The following is a 16449-nucleotide window of genomic DNA, read 5'->3' on the forward strand; positions in this document are numbered from 1 at the left end:
TTCTGTCTGGATGATCTATCTGCTGATGAAAGTGAGGTATTACTCCTTTATTGATACTGTATTGCTATGTATTTCTCCCTTTAGATCTGTTAATATTTGCTTTATATCTTTAGTGCTCCTAAATAGGTGAGTGCATAAATACTTGCAACTATATCCCCTTTTTGGAATGACCCCTTTATTACTTATAATGACCTTCTTTGTGTTTTGTTACCATCTTGACTTTTATCAGAAACAACAGACTTTATCTACCCCACCTTTCCTTTGGTTTCCATTTTCATGGAATGTCTCTTTCTATCCCTTCACTTTCAGTCTGTGTATGTTCTTAAATCTGAAGTGAATTTTTTAAAGGAAGCATACAGATGGGTCTTGGTTTTCATCTTTCCAGCGACTCTTGTCTTTTTATTGGATAATTTATCTCTTTTCATTTAAAGTATTTATTGATAGGTATATACTTATTGTCATTTTGTTAATTTGTTCTGGTTGTTTAGTAATTCTTTTTCCCTTTCTTTCCTTGCTCTTTTGTGATTTGATGGTTTTCTGTAGTGGTATGTTTAGATTCCTTTATCTTTTGTGTGTCTATTATTGGTTTCAGCTTTGTGGGTACTATATAAAACAACTTCTATAAAGCAACTTCTATAAAACAATTTCTGTTGTTAAGTCTATTTTTAGTTGATAATGACTTAAGTTTGCATACATTCTACAGCTTATTTTTTTACTCTCCTCCACCCATTTTATGTTTTTGATGTCACAATTTATGGCTTTTTATCTTGTGTGTGTGTTCCTTAAACAATTATTGTTATTATAGTTATTCCTTTTGCTTTTTAACCTTTATTCTAGCTTTATAGGTGATTAATCCACTACCTTTGCTGTATTAAATTTGCCTCTGCCAGTGTGATTTATACTTTCATATGTTTTTCTGCAACTAATTAGTGCCCTTTCTTTTCACCTTAAGTAAGTCCCTTTAACCTTTTAACCTTTTTTGTAAGTTTGGTTTAGTGGTGATGAACTTTAACTTTTGTCTGGAAAACTTATCTCTCCTTTAGGTCTGAACTGTAACTTTGCTGGGTAGTGTAGTCTTGGTTAGATTTTTTTGTTGTTGTTGTTGTTTTCTTTCATCATTTTGAATATATTATGCCATTTCCTTCTGGCCTGCAAAGTTTTTGCTGAAAATCTGGTAGTCTTATGCGGTTTCACTGGTATGTAACAAGTTTGTTTTTTTTTCTCTTGCTGATTTTAAGATTTTCTCTATACCTTTAACTTTTGACACATTAGTTATAATGTGTTTTGGTGTGGGTCTCTTTGAGTTCATCTTTTTTGGAATTCTGTGGGCTTCTTGGGTCTGGATGTCGGTTTCCCTCCCCTGGTTAGGGAAGCTTTTAGCCCTTAGTTCTTGAAATAAATTTTTTTCCCTCTTTCTCTCTCTTTTTTCCTCTGGGACCCTATGCTGCAAGTGTTGATCAGTGTGATGTTGTCTCATGAGTCCCGTAAGCTATCTTAACTCTCTCATTTTTTTCTTTTTGCTGCTGTGATTGAATGAGTTCCTGTGCCCTATCCTCAAGTTCACTGATCCTTTTTTCTTCATCTGGTCTTTTTTTGCCATGATGTTTTCTAATTTTTTTCATCTAGTCTGCTGTTGAACCCCTCTTGTATTTTTCAGTTCATTTATTGTATTCTTCAGCCTTGAGACTTCTGTTTGGTACTGACTTATATTCTCTGCCTCTTTTTGAAGTTCACACTTCGTTCATTCATTCTTCCTCTATGCTTGGTGAGCATAATTATGAATGTTATTTTGAACTCTTAATAGGTAAGTCACTTATTTCCATTATGCTAAGGCCTTTTTCTTGTTTTATCTGGTTCTTTCTTTGGAATGTTGTCTGTGTTCATTTTCCCTGACACTCTGTATTGGTTTTTATGCTTTGGATAAAGTAGCCACCTATCCCAGTCTTGAAGGAGTGGCCTGGTGTAGGAGATGAATTTTACTGTCCAACCCTGCCCTAGCTCGAACCTTTGATATTGTCTAAGCGGCCTACTTCATCCTTAGTGGCTCCTAGTAGTTGGGGCTGGTGCCAAGACTTGTCATTGTGCCAACTGTAGAAGAACCTCAGTCAGCACCTAGATTCAGGCTGTTTGGAAGCCAGATTCTCAGCAACATTTGAAGTATGCAAATATACCTCTTTCAGTGGAAGACTGGGAGAAGGGCATATGTGCTGCCTCTGCACTGAATCCTGGGGCTATAGCCAGTTAAGAGCTATTTCTTTGTGTGCTACCATTCTGTTGAAGCCCTGCTGGTCACCAGGGCTGGGCTAGGCTGTCAAGCGATGTGCCCTCTGGAAAGGAGCCAGAAAAGCAGGGGTACCAGATGTGTATACCAGCTCCTTTCTTGGAAATACCGGTGAACTGGGGCCGGGTGGAGGGGGAGTGTGAAGATAGTGCCTGCTGGCCTAGATGTGTATTTAATTACAAGCCTCCCCTCAGGGCATAGCTATGATGACAAGCTAATTGTCCTCTCCTTCACAGAGAGACTGGCAGTGCTTTTCAGTCTGCTGTCTCTATGCTGTGTCTTGTGGGAGGGATAGCTGGTTACGAATTTCCTTCATTACAGCCTTATAGGGCTCCTGAATGTAAATCCTATTGGCCACCAGAGCCAGGCTGTTGAGGGGTGTCCTCTGGGCAGCAGCTGCAAAAGCCGGGGCATCAGACATGTGCCCAAGCTCCTTCGGGGGCGATACCAGCAATCTAGAGTGAAGCAGCGGGAGAGTGGGAAGTGATTGGCCTTGCCTTGGAGGTCGTCTCTGGAGAGGATTATAGTTGGCTCTTAGGTGTGTGTGTCAGAAGCCTGCCCCTCTGACTGCAGCTATGACGATAAGCAATAGTCGTCTCTAGCAGAGAGACTGTTTCATTCTGTCTCTGCTCAGCCCTCAGGCAGTAGGTGGTTGAGAACGGCTTCTCTGTTACAGTCCCATGGGATCTGCTTCTACTAGCCACCACAGCCAGGCAATCAAGGGGTGTTTCCTGGGTGGCAGCAGCAAAAATCAGGGTGCCAGGCATTTGCATAAACTCTTCCTGGGAATACTGGCGACCTAGAGTGAGGCAGGGGGTGAGCAGACAGATGGTACTTACCAGCCTCAGTCTTTGGAGATTATTTCAGTGGGCCCCTAGATGTTTGTTAAATCAGGTGTCCACCCCTCATGCTGAAGTTTTAAGATGAGCAAATAGGCTTCTTTCACAGAAAGACGGGGCACTTTTCAGCGGGCGGCCTCTGCACTGGTCTCTAGTGTGGGCAACCCCATGGGAGCCTTTTAACAAGTGTTTGGCAGATTGCTATATAGCCTTATGGGTCTTGTGGATGTTAAGTCCCGTTGGCTTGTGAAACTAGATGTTTTGGGGGTTGTCTCTCAGGTGCTGGTCTTAAAAGTTAGGGTGCTCCTGTGGGTTCAGATCCTTTGATCCTTGAAGCGTGATTTTGAGCTCTCTCCTGATTGTAGGTTGCCGCACCAGGGGTAGGGTTTATGGCAAGATTGTTTCATCCTCTTCTATTTGTTTTGCTGTGGGTTGTCTCTTGTTTCCCTAATGTGTAGCAGTGATTCGGCTAGTTTTTCGATTTTAGAGGAAATTTTTATATAAACTGGTGTGGTAGGCAGAATTCTAAGATGGCTCTCAATGTCCCCACCTCCTGGTGTATACACACCTTCTCTCAGTTATCCAATCAAACACAGATTGAGGTGTTGCTTTGAAAAGATTTTGCATATGTAATTAGATAAAAAAAAAACCAGGTGATTATCAGGAAAGAGAGGTATTCACTTGGTTTTGATTTAATCAGGTGACGAAGGGGCTGGGCTCCTTACAAGATCAAGGCGTGGGATGGATCTGTCCTGAGGGAGAGTCTGTTTGCTGGTTTTGAAAATGGAGGAGACCACATGGCAAGGAATGCAGGTGGCCTGTAGGAGTGGGGAGCGGCTCCTAGCTGACAGATTACGTTGAGACCTCTGTCCTGCAACTGCAAAGAAACGAGCTTGGGAGAGCTCTAGATGAGAATGTAGTCCCGTGGATGTGTTGATATAAGTTAGCCTTCTAGAACTCTGAGCACAGAACCCAGCTCTTCTGACCTATAGAACTGTGAGCTAATAAACGTTATTTTAAGCTTCTAAGTTTGTACTAATTACAGCCCCAATATAAAACTACACCAGTGGAATATTTTGCTTCACAAAATTGCAACTATTATTTGTTAAATATTTATTGATGTTAAATCCACATTACACCAGCACAACAATCCAAAGTAGTATGATAGTACTTTTTTTATAAATACAACATAAAAGGTGGCAAATAATGCTACTTAACCCCAAACCCAGCAAATTAGCAAACAGTCACATTCAGAAAAATTTGGCAAGTAAGATAATGACGTAAGTCATAATTCTACAATATAGATAGGTCCATGAAAGACTTTGTATGGTATCTTAAATTCCATATTAGCAATGCATATTAAGTGTGGTCAAAGAAACTTGCACCACTCTGCAAAGAACATCTGCCACCCAGTGATTAAGCCTATGAATCATTTAAAACTTGGTTGGTTGGTGTTCTTAAAAAGAAGTAGAAAGCTGTACATGTGAAGCAGTAATATGAAATATATGGGGTGGTACACAGATATAAAATTATTTAAAAAAATACTACGTATTGAATTAACTGAGCTAAGACAGTTCAACGTTTTTATTATAAATAATGAAAGATATATGTGTTTTGCATAAGGAATACAGTGTTTTCTTTTCATAGCAAAGTACCATTAAAACCTCATGTCTTATAATACCATAATATCCGGCCAAATTGTTTTTTCTCCTTTCTAAAGTTTATTGGTTCCGACTTAAAGCCATCAAGTCTGGTCAGAATCCTCTCAATCTAGCTGTTGGAAGGATCGCTATGCATTCAAAAAGCAGTCTGTCTTTGCAGAGATGCCTTTACAAACTACCCAGAACCCAGCACCTTAAGGCAAGGTTTCATGGCAGCGTGGAAGTGAACCAATGTTTTTCACTCACCATATTGTGTCATTGGGAAAAAAAAATAGATTATGGCACAAACCTGTTTTTGTCTCTCCCAAGAATCCATTTCCCTTGAGTAGACTAGCTCCCACAGGCAGTTTCTCTTTGATGCCAATCTTGCAGTCTCGGCCCATTTTCCACTTGCTCAACACATCTAACCTCTTCAGCTACTACACAGACTTCAGACACACTGAAACTTCCATAGCACATGTGCTCCAATCCCCCAGCTGCCCCTAGATCCCCTGACTTTTGAGTGGCAGTGTTTTTCCACCTATACTTTAATTTTGAGGAAAACCAAAAAAAAGCCTGGCCTCTATCATGTCTCCCGCCCATCTACTTTTATCTCCATGAATACAACGTAAGTGTGCCGGTAGCATTTTCCTTCATTCTTCCTACTCCTTCCAGGCCCGTCTTTCCTCTGAATACTATATGCCTTGGCCATTTGGGTGAGTGGGGTGTCTTTCGTGGAATGGACTGTAATATAGTTCTGCTTTATTCAGAATACTTTATATTATTTATATTTAAATTAGCCTTTTAATATGGTCTGTAAGTAAGCTTCCTACCAAGGTAGCATGAAAAGAAAATACTACACATAAAGAAAAAGAAAGTTAAGAACTAAGGTATCAACCTTGTTAGAAAACTCTTGATATTAATAAGATTTAAGGCAAGTAATTCCTTCCTTATGATTTAATATAAAACAATTTGCAAAGACAAGGCATTTACTTGGATTTGTCATTTCCTCTTCCTTTTCATCCCCACATATTGCACTTGGTTCACTGTAGCTGTCTGAATACGCTGCCCATTTCGAGTCATTTTAGTATTAACTTGTACAACTGCCTCGTGTTAAGCATTCCACACTGTCATGCTATGTAGCACCTATAGCTAGTGTTTAAAGGCACGTTTGAAAATACAAATTCTGGTTACCTTTGAACAGTGGATTTCCATTAGCATTTTGGCATTTCAGATCGCTTTCATCACAGAAATTCCAAAAGTTTTAAATTGGATGATGAATGTGAATTTTCTGTGCAATGTGTACATTTCTATTAGCATCACCTACTTAAACTCTAAATTTGGTATATCAAGTAAGAAAAATATTATTTTGGTGTTTATTTCTTACAGTCAAAGGTATGTTTTTGCCCTTTATGTAATGTGACAAAGGAGTATGTTGGTCAAGGCAATGGTTGTTTCAGTGTCTCAGCTTTAACAAGAATGTTGGATTACAGGTCCTCACTTTCCACCAAGCCAGTGTTCAGTGTCAGGTGAGACGGGCTGGCTTCAGGTTGGAAGGCTGCTTTAATGTCCAGTCCCTGGTCCGAAAGCGCTGCATAGCGACTGGCTGAGGGCCGTACTTTTTTTGGCTTGGTGCTCTGTGGCTGCTGATGCCACTGGGCTACAATAAAAAAGGAAAAAGGAAAAACAAGATTTTTAAAATAAACAAGATGTAATTGGAAAGCACTTAAATGTTTCAAGTAAATACAGTATGTCTTTATATATGTACCAGACACACACTCTTTGTCATGGTAGAAATCCTAAAATTTAAGCACAGTTTTGCATTTTCCTCATATGCTGCAGATTTACTGCAGGGTAGTGGGACTATAATAGCTACGCAGTAGTTTGGTGTAGTTTGTTTTAAATACTTACTGCAGCACAGGAAATCTTTCGAAATAGTCACTCAGATTCCTAATTCTCAACTCTTTCCCTCTTAAAAAAATCTTCAAAGCTCAAAATGTATAAATGCTATAATAATTACAATAGGTGTATTCTGGATGGATGTTTTTAACACTAATCAATTGAAAAAAACTGGGCAGTAGGGAAGGTTGAGGTCACTCAACCTTGAAGAACCTCACAAAGTTACTTCCTATTCAAGAAGAGGTAAAGTTTGAAAATCAGTTCTTAATTTTTTCTAGTAGTTTTCTTTACGTCAATAGATCGCATAATGCTATTGTACTAGTCCGTGAATTCAACAGAAATAATTTTATTTAAATTCAGGATGCATGTACACAAATATTCATACACAAACACAAACCTATTGCTAAGCTGCTTAATGTATATTAAGGAGGAAAGCGCTAAGCCACAAGAAGTATGCATTCCAGGATCAATGGTACACACATTTAGAGTGCATGAAGACACTGTGATAGGATTATAATACAGGAAGAAATGTTAAGAGGCAGTCATTTGCAGAACACAGTAACAAGAAAATGTGAACAACATGGTTATGTCTTTGCCTACTGTTAATTCCTAAGGATGCTTGAGTAAGGAAGCCAACAACTGACTAGCCAAAGTCAGAGAAATAAACATGCATATTTGGCTACTAATGCAAAGTTCCTGAATGATACTTGGGTATTTGTTCTCCTGGTGTAGTTCACTATTAATGTTGAGAAACTATAAATAGAGAGAGAAAGAGCAGTATGAAATTTTTGGCAAATAAAATGCTAGAGTTGTTTATAAGCTTATATAAAAGTCATGTGATTTGCTGTCCCGATGTCTAATTTTTCATGATTTAACGAATAAATGCAATGAGATGAGATGAAGCGGCACTCACTGTAAACGTCCAGCCTGGCAGTACAGGACACAATCCCTGCTTCATTCTTGGCTGACACTGTATACCACCCAGCATCTTCTTTTGTGGCTCCCTGAATGAGCAGGCAGATGTAGCCATGATTATCCTGGTGCATGCTGGAGAAATGGATAAAGTCATTAGCGTTCTAAATTTTTAAAGAGTGGCTTTGGACACGAAGCATCATTTTTAATTAGATCATTAGAAACAGAATTGTGCAAGTAGCGGATAATAGGGTCATACTTATTCTGGAAAGGCTGCTAGCCCCATTAAAGTTAATGGGAGAGAAGAGCAGACATCAAGAGGTTGAATAAATGTGCGCACTTAATTTCTAGTCGAGGATTGCCTTTACAAAGCCCACTGAATAGTTTCTGTATCGCCACTGAAGCGAATGAATTCATCTTTTCTTTTAGACATAACACTCAAAAATCACGATGAAATTAAGTTAGAATGTGCCTCATCACATGCCATTAGAGCTTCCTTCCAAAAGCTTAATCATACATTAGGGTGAAGAATGATTTTTGTCTTTGATATCATTAATAGCATGACTCTTACACAGATTTATGTGCTATATAAAGTGCATCTTTATATATCCTTAGGGCCTATTGAGCAGGTGTGGATTAAGTTAAGTCATCGTGTATTCTCACCTTACTCGGTCAGTGCTGTGAGTGAGTGATTCATTTTCTTTCTTCCAAAATATCTGAGGCGGTGGCATGCCCAAAACACGGCATTCCAGTCGCACGGGGTACCCATCCGCAACTCCTGTGTTTTGCAGCTTCTCGAGAAACACAGGGGGTTTGTGTGCCTCTTTAGCTAAGGAAACATGAGATGCATGATGTATCAGTGATATACAAAAGTGGCACTATAAAGAATCCAGAAGCTTTTAGAAATATCGCTTAAACAGACCTTTTATTTTATGGTACATTTTTCACTTCAGGTGGTTAGGATGCTAGTCCTCTTTCCAAATTATTCTTTTACCAAGAAAGGTTCCTATGCTTCATTCCACTCATTTATTTCCTCAATTAATTCAAGTCTGACAGGCCCACACAGTCCACTGGCCATCTGGTCCACAGAATGCCTGTCTGACAGGCTGCATGACACTCCTAAGTCATTGCTAGCATCTGGGATGGCTTCACTACTAATTATGTCACCAAGCACTCGCAGCCTTTACCAACCACCGCCACCTAGTGACTCTGAGGAGAACAAGTCTTTCTAGGAATTTGATCCACTCAGATTCCCTTCCTGCAATCTGAATGTCTGCTATGAAGATTTGTTAAGTCTTGGCTTAAATGAGACATACCATAGGATTTAAAGGGGGAAAAAGTGGGGGACACATCTTTATCTAAATTTGGCAGCTTTAAATTGTTATGTATAAACTAGGAATATACATCTTCCAAATTATAAACTCCGGTTTGTATTCTCTGAAGAAAGCTATAAAAAGACAACTTTATTATTACCTTGAAGGAAGGAAGCCATAAGAGACAACTTTATGACTTAGACTGAAAAAGTTAGAACTATTTGTTAATAACACTCTGAGTATTACTATCCAATGGGAAATTGTTTTCTTAGATCTGAGGTGTAAACAATTTCAGAAAAAGAATAAAGTTTAATTATTTTCTTCTGAGCTCCCAATAACGAACTTGAGGATGCATGTTTTTATAAACCACCCTCTCCTTTGGGATGACAAATATATCAAGGCAAAACAGCTAGGGGAGAAACAGGTGAAGAGAATAAAAATTCTACCTGAAAATTTCAAATACCTAAGACTCTCTAAGACCTTGAATGATGTAGAGGATTATACTTTTATTTCATTAACCGTATTTCATATGGTTTCCTGCCTTAGGCTGTTTGAGAGAAAGTGGGACCAGACCTCACTCAATATTCTTTTTCTGGATCCCAGTTTGAAAAGAGCATACAAGGCATAAAATGAACCTTAACGTCAAACCTACTCTCCAGTAGGAAGAACATCCACCATTTGGGAGCATTGCTACACAGGGAACTGATGATACAGAGCTTTGCATGATTTAATCCTTATAAAATGACATAATCCTTGGGGCGCCTGGGTGGCTCAGGTGGTTGAGCATCCAACTTCAGCTCAGGTCATGATCTTGCGGCTTGTGGGTTCGTGCCCTACGTTGGGCTCTGTGCTGACAGCTCAGAGCCTGGGGCCTGCTTCTGATTCTGTGTCTCCCTATCTGTCTGCTCCTCTCCATTTCACGCTGTCTCTCTCTCCTCTCGAAAATAAACATTTAAAATGACATAATCCTTATAAAAGTTCTGTGAGGCATTATGGTCCCTATTTTACACATGGGGGAATTGGGTTGCAGAGATGTTATATATGTGCCAAAGGACATAGCCAGTGGACGAGAGTGGGGATTAGAACTGAGATCTGACGCCAAAGACATGATACCTGTAATCGCTGTGCACCGCACCTAATGCAGGTGCTGACCAGGCACACCAGGATGCCTGTGTCTTTCAGACCTTCAACTCTCATCCTGAGGACAGATATGACCCAGGGGAACATTAAACAGGAGAATGCTGAACGGTTTTGGTTGGAGGAGGGATGGTTAGAGGAATGGATGAAATTGATCCTAGTTGTGTAGGAATATCAAATACTTGATGTAAAATTTAAAAGCACGGTTAAGACATACTACAATAGCCCAGGTATTTATGACTTTCGTGTGTGAAAAATGTCCTGGTGCCTTAATTAGCATCATTATCCAGGATTTTAGCCACAACCTCCTGGGCTTTATTCTCATTGCTATTTTATTTCTTGAAAGAGAAATAAAGACTCATCATGTGGGGAAGAGCACTAGGAGTCAACAGACTATGGGAATCTGGCCCTCAGTTAATTAAATAGGACCCTGGGAGAGTCGCTTACACTCCCTCATTTCCACACCTGTAAAATGAGCAAGAAAATTTGCTCTAATTATCTCTTAGGGCTTTTATGAGGGCCAGGTGATACAGTGGTTAGGCAGCACCTTGCAAATAGGGATATGAGAAATAAACACTGTTTCTTTTTTAAAAGAGAACAGATAATAGATGCTCAACTCTTAAGGATACTATAAACCTTCCTTATCTAAGGGTAAAACTTTATATAACATTATGTACTTCTACAAAATTTAATAGTATGTAATTCATTAAAAAGCACATTTGAATATGACTGTGACACTGGGGGTAAATGATAATGTTTAGAAGTTTTGAATTTTGAAGCCAATGCCTCTTACTTTAAAAACTGGGTAGCACTGTATGCATCAGCCAAATCCTATATGTAAGTTTGGTTCTGGAATCCAGGATGCCATTGCTCCTTCTCTATGGAACACTGGAGGCCAACTCACACATGAGAAACAGAATGACCAGAACAGCTGCTAAATTCCTCCTCTCTCTTGGCCAGGCTAATGGGAGAAGGGAAAGATAAATAATAATGGCTACACTGAAAACAATTAATGTTTCTGATTTGGTAAGTCTTGTGTCCTAATTGGCTACTTTGATGATACACTCTATTTTTTTCAGCAGTTTTATGTGTTCTCCATACTGGTTAATAATGCAGGATCAATTTACATTTTTACAGCCGATACTCATTCTGAGAGAAAAAAATTCACAGACTTGCTTACCAGCAACCACAAGCTCCAGGCTGAATGAGTTTTGTCCTGCTCGATTAGTGGCTATACATGTGTAGATGCCAGCATCTCGTGATGTGACCGGCTCTATGATCAGAGAGTGCACCCCGTTCTCACGCACGAGCATCTTGTGAGCGCTGTCGGGGCGTATAGGTTTTCCATCTAGTTGCCAGCTTAGATCTGGGGTTGGTAACCCACTGACCTAAACCAGAAAGGAGCATATAAATTTCTCTAATACTGAAACAATGAAATCGTTAATAGCTGGGAAACCACCATGATTCCTCCTTTGGTACTATAAGGATGGGTTTTAGTGTCGGCTCACGTTACTCTTTTGCTTAAACCTTTCAATGGCTTACTGAGCAATCATGGACTCCCTTCTAAACATCTCTTGTATCTCTTAGATCTCTTATAAGATATCTTAGATCTCTTATATTTCCTAGAGAAAAGGAAAACAGGGGACTTAAAAAAATTTGTTGTCTTACCTCACCAGGGTTATGAAGATTACTGGGATCAGGGCGCTGAGCTCTTTGGAAAAAGGTGTCCAATCACAATAACACACTCAGCTGGCATTTATACACTATAAAGCTTATTATCAAAGGGTTGCCATAGCTATGGAGACATCAGTTAATGCATCCATCAGCCCACAGAGCTATTATTATTTTATCATCTTTGAAATTAAGTAACAAGAGCAATATGAAATTACCCAGAAAGCCATCTCAACAAATTAGCATCACAATGGAAACATAAAATCCTGAGAGCATGACAGTTGTGTTGACCAGAGACCAGATAAAAGCACATTTAATTGCTAATAACACATTGTGCTGTGAAGGGGTAGGGATGGTTGCCATCTGTCAGCTCTTTATAGTTTTGCCCTTGATTGTCCAAGGGAAGAAAAGCACCATTAAGGAAGGCTTTTTTTTCCCCACCCCCACTCCAGATTTACTAGTGGGAAATTGCATACAAAAAGATGTCATTTGGACTGTAAAATAATTCTTTTGAAAAACCAGCTCTGCCAAGTTCCATTCTTGCCGCGTGATACTCTCGTTTAAAAGAGTATCTATAAGATACCCATCTCTGCACATAAATAGCAAAGTTCTCGAGAATTTAAGGGAAAAAAGTAAGGAAACTGAAATTACTGGCTAAAAGGATGAAGACAGTTTGGAAACAAACAGCAGTAGTTAGCTTGGCTTCGGAGAGGGCAGGCTCTCTGTTCTCCATCTGGGCACCTGCTCTCCCTCAGCTCTCCACATACACTGCTTTACCTGTTTGGAGGTCACTAGAGGTGGGAGGAGGGGGAGGGGGAGGAGGAGGAGGGAGTGGACACTCCTGGTCAGGCTCCAGGTCTTTCCCAAGGTTAGAAATAAGGTGGCACTGCTCACTGCCACCTTGCTAGGTTAGATCCTGACTGAGGTCATGGTATGTTTAGTAGGAGAGTCCTTCAAAGTGACTGTGCACTCTCAAACCACTGATCCACGTGCATCTCTGCCAGTACAGACCTAATCACATTAAAGGCAAAGGGAAAATGCCCACTTCTTCTACCCCTATTCTAATTCCAGATTTTCTGGTTGTGTAAAGAAGGCCTGATTTCAGAAATTTAAGGTCATTATAAGAAGGTCGTAATTTTGAACAGATACATGCTCTGAGCTGATATGGGGATGGGAGGCGGGAGATGAGCAAATTTGTTACTAGAGGGATTGGATTAGTCATTTTCCCTTAGCACTTAGTACCAGGTCAACGGTAGTGTCTAGGAATGCACCTAATGGGTTAAAAGCAGGGGAGTGGTGCTTCTTTGGGGGTAAATCTATCTGTTGCTTTAGTGATATAAGGCTTACTTTGATTTTTTTCTTCTTAAAGCTTACATATACTGATAATTTTTTTCTTAAAAAAATGTAGATTTTTTTAGACCTTTTTACACATGAAGTAATAATCCCTTGGTATCATCTAATAACTAAAATAAAATTTACTCTGTTAAATGTCATCTTACAGGTAGTCTATATGAATTAATTATAGACCAAAAATATACATATAAATACACAGATGCTGAAACTCAACTTTTGTACTTATACTGTAGAGAGAATTATGTTGGAAAATAAAATACTTCTGAAGAGTACTTTTTAAAACACATTTCTATAAACCTAGATTTAATACTCAAGTACCTTACATTTGTGTTCTGCAATCCCAGACAGAACCAGCAGAGGGACCCCAAATAATTTTTAAAAACCTTTTCCATATTTAAGAGCTAAAACTTATAATAAATAATGGGGCAAAAAACCAAAACAATCATAAAAAATTTCAGAGCAGTGGTAATTAAACATTTCTGGCCTTGAGCTCCCTTGAGAAACTGGTGAAAGCTATATCATATACATAATTTTGTATGCAATTTCAAAACTCACACTCCTAATGAAGGCTGCCTCCCCAAGGACCCTGGGTTAAGAAGCCTTGCTGTAAAAAGGGTGAGAGAAGGATGTCACTCTAACCTTGGAAATGGGAGGAATAAAAGAGTAGATACATGACTACAAAATTTATATGAAAAAAGAATGAAGATAAATTACTAGGACATGTAACAGATTTAACACATTTACTACTTCAACAAAATTGGAAACTTAAAGGGAAAAAACCTCCCAGTGACTTTGTACAGTATGCTATATAGAGTTCTAAAGAAAGAAAACATTTAGTAAAAATTTAAAAGAATGACAAAACAATATATAAACATCTAGTATATTTCATTTTTTTCCCCGATGTATGCTGGAAAACATTTTAAAGATGTATGTATACCTTACATAATTTCCCTAAAAGGAATTCAAGAGTAATGTCAGTGAGGGGAGAAGGGAAGCCAGAGATTTGCAGGCAATAACCAGCTCTTACTTTACAATCCATTCTGCAGAGTTTTCCTTCTTGAACAGTTAGGTCTCCAGGAGCCTGTAAGAAGTGAGGTCTGAAGAATCGCTCCTGAATTGGTTCATTTTCATCTCCACTGTCCCTTGATCTAGAACGAGGCCTTAGCACAAGACAGATAATAAACAGATAGAAAGATGAAAGGAAAGGAAAGGAAGAAAACAAAGAGGGAGGGGGAGGGGAAGATAGAAGTTATTTTCAGACTCTCATTTATTTTTTTAATAATATGTGGAGCAATAATATAATTTCCTTACCTGATTCTTACTCCTACAGTTTACACATAAAGTCAAAAAAGCAAAACCTTGTTCATTTCCAAGTTTATTAGAAATTTAATAGTCTGCTACTTTCTGGTGTTAAATAACTCTGCTATCCTAATTCTTAGAGCTAATATGAATAATAAAAGGGGAAATGGGAAAAAATGAAGTACTCTATATTAACCTATTTTTTTCCTAAATACTTTCGAAAGCTATATGAGAAGTAGCAACAACTGCTGCTCATTTTTTGCCAAATCTTTTTCAGTAGTAATTACAACTTCCCACTATGATTTTAAATTTATAGGAAATTAACATTTCTTATTATTTTGTAAGAATTTCAGATCTTTCCAATCAAAATTCCTTTTCATATTAACCAGGAAAACAAATTATATATTTTTTAGCTTTAAAATAAAATTGTGCAAATCTTCCAGATTTTGTGTACCTCTCTCACTTTTAAGTATGTTGCTAGAGGCACCTTTAAGAGCAATAAAATTTAAAGTAATTGCAGGGAAGATGTAAGAAAGGAACAAGATGGTCACTAATCACTAGAAGAGAAGTTTAAAAACATTTAACCAGAAAAAGCAGAACAAATGAAAGAGCGGTATAATAGGTCAGTAATTCCCAGTTTTAGGTAGTTTCCTCTTCTCTAACTACAGGTCTAATTTATGAACAAAATGCTTTCCTAGGAGACACTGGCACATGGACAGTCTTAAATGTATTGAAGACACAAGCGAAGCAGAAGAAAAAAAAATGCAAGAGCATGGATGTGGTACTAACTATGTTGTGTTTACGTTCACACATACAGGCACAGGTTCCTGTGAACAGACACTGTCACAAACAAGTTAGAATTAAACCCCCGTTGTGTTTCAGAGCCAGAATTGTCTTCCAAATTGTTGAACAAAGGACTCTGTGCATCCAATCACGAGGAGGTGCAGAAACACCACTTGTTTGGTGCTTACCTTCTGTGAGCCTAACTTAGTATGCATTCTCTTCACCAAAAGTGTTTGCATCTGTGGCCTGTAGTTTACTGTCTGGGCTATTTGAGCGTACTGTGTAAAATACCTAAATAGGAACCCAAGATGACAGGCTGGTTGACTTACCATATTCTTTTTTTAAGTGCAATATCCTTTCCTTGTCTCTGCCTACTGTTACTCCATCAACATCCTTGCACAAACTCAGGGTTAACGAGGACTAGAAAGCACACTCTATTGTTAGCAAGTATTTGTTGAGCATTTAAAATAGGACACACCTTGCCTACAAAACTGTCATCTAAAATAAACTCTTTAGAAGTGACTGAAATGTGAACATTAGGAAACTAGCTGATTTTAAGAAATCTAGTGGCAATAATTTGTAATGGGCAGTCTAGACAGCTGTTGGTTGGAGAAGTTTGGTTTTGAATATCTGTGTATCGTTTACTGGTATTTTCACATTAATGTGCTGCCATTTAAAGGTGTTGAGTCTTGATATCTTCATACATAAATTGGGCCCCAATTAACAAATTAGTGATAGTATATCTAACTGGGCTTAGTGACATTGGCAACCGTTTGTTCCTTTCCCATTTCTGAATTGCAGACAAGAATAATCAGGGAGCCGTACAATGTATCATTTTAAGATTGTATTCACTTTCTTGTGTCTTGCAACTGTGTTCACTTTTGGGGTCATATCACGGTTCTAGTAGTGTTGAATTTATAGTAATAACTGAAATGAAACCGTAGTAACACCTATGAGAAGCAACGTGTGAAATACCTTCTGACATGAGGATGGCCTGAGGGAGAGCGGGGACTGCGACCTCTTTGGTTTACAGCCTGTACCATTAGCCGTCCCGTACAACTGATGCGGCCCTGTCAGAGACATCAGGAAAAGAAATGATTTGCAAGCAAAACAACTAACCTTCAAGCACCACCGTGTTTACTGTCCTATTCTCCATAAGACATTATTTCTTTTTTTTTTTAATTTTTTTTTTTTTTCAACGTTTATTTATTTTTGGGACAGAGAGAGACAGAGCATGAATGGGGGAGGGGCAGAGAGAGAGAGAGAGACACAGAATCAGAAACAGGCTCCAGGCTCTGAGCCATCAGCCCAGAGCCTGACGC

General features: G+C 38.8%; 1 protein-coding gene across 3 annotated transcripts in view; it reads right to left on the reverse strand.

The window, feature by feature from the left end:
* Window positions 1-4194: 4194 nt before the first annotated feature.
* Window positions 4195-16449, reverse strand: part of PALLD (palladin, cytoskeletal associated protein) — a 408346-nt gene continuing 396091 nt past the window's right edge. The window contains exons 7-13 of one of the 3 annotated variants that reach the window (XM_030312776.1): window positions 16103-16197; window positions 14073-14205; window positions 11202-11409; window positions 8235-8400; window positions 7573-7706; window positions 7367-7412; window positions 6355-6420 (exon numbers count right to left, since the gene is read on the reverse strand). In XM_030312776.1, coding sequence (XP_030168636.1) covers window positions 7399-7412; window positions 7573-7706; window positions 8235-8400; window positions 11202-11409; window positions 14073-14205; window positions 16103-16197 — 750 coding nt within the window. In that variant the 3' untranslated portion in view covers window positions 6355-6420; window positions 7367-7398. Of the gene's footprint in view, window positions 6421-7366; window positions 7413-7572; window positions 7707-8234; window positions 8401-11201; window positions 11410-14072; window positions 14206-16102; window positions 16198-16449 lie in introns of all 3 variants that reach the window. The other 2 variants (XM_030312774.1, XM_030312775.2) reach the window with 2 other exon arrangements.

The sequence above is a fragment of the Lynx canadensis genome, chromosome B1 (genome assembly GCF_007474595.2).
Source record: "Lynx canadensis isolate LIC74 chromosome B1, mLynCan4.pri.v2, whole genome shotgun sequence".
Taxonomy (NCBI): domain Eukaryota; kingdom Metazoa; phylum Chordata; class Mammalia; order Carnivora; family Felidae; genus Lynx; species Lynx canadensis.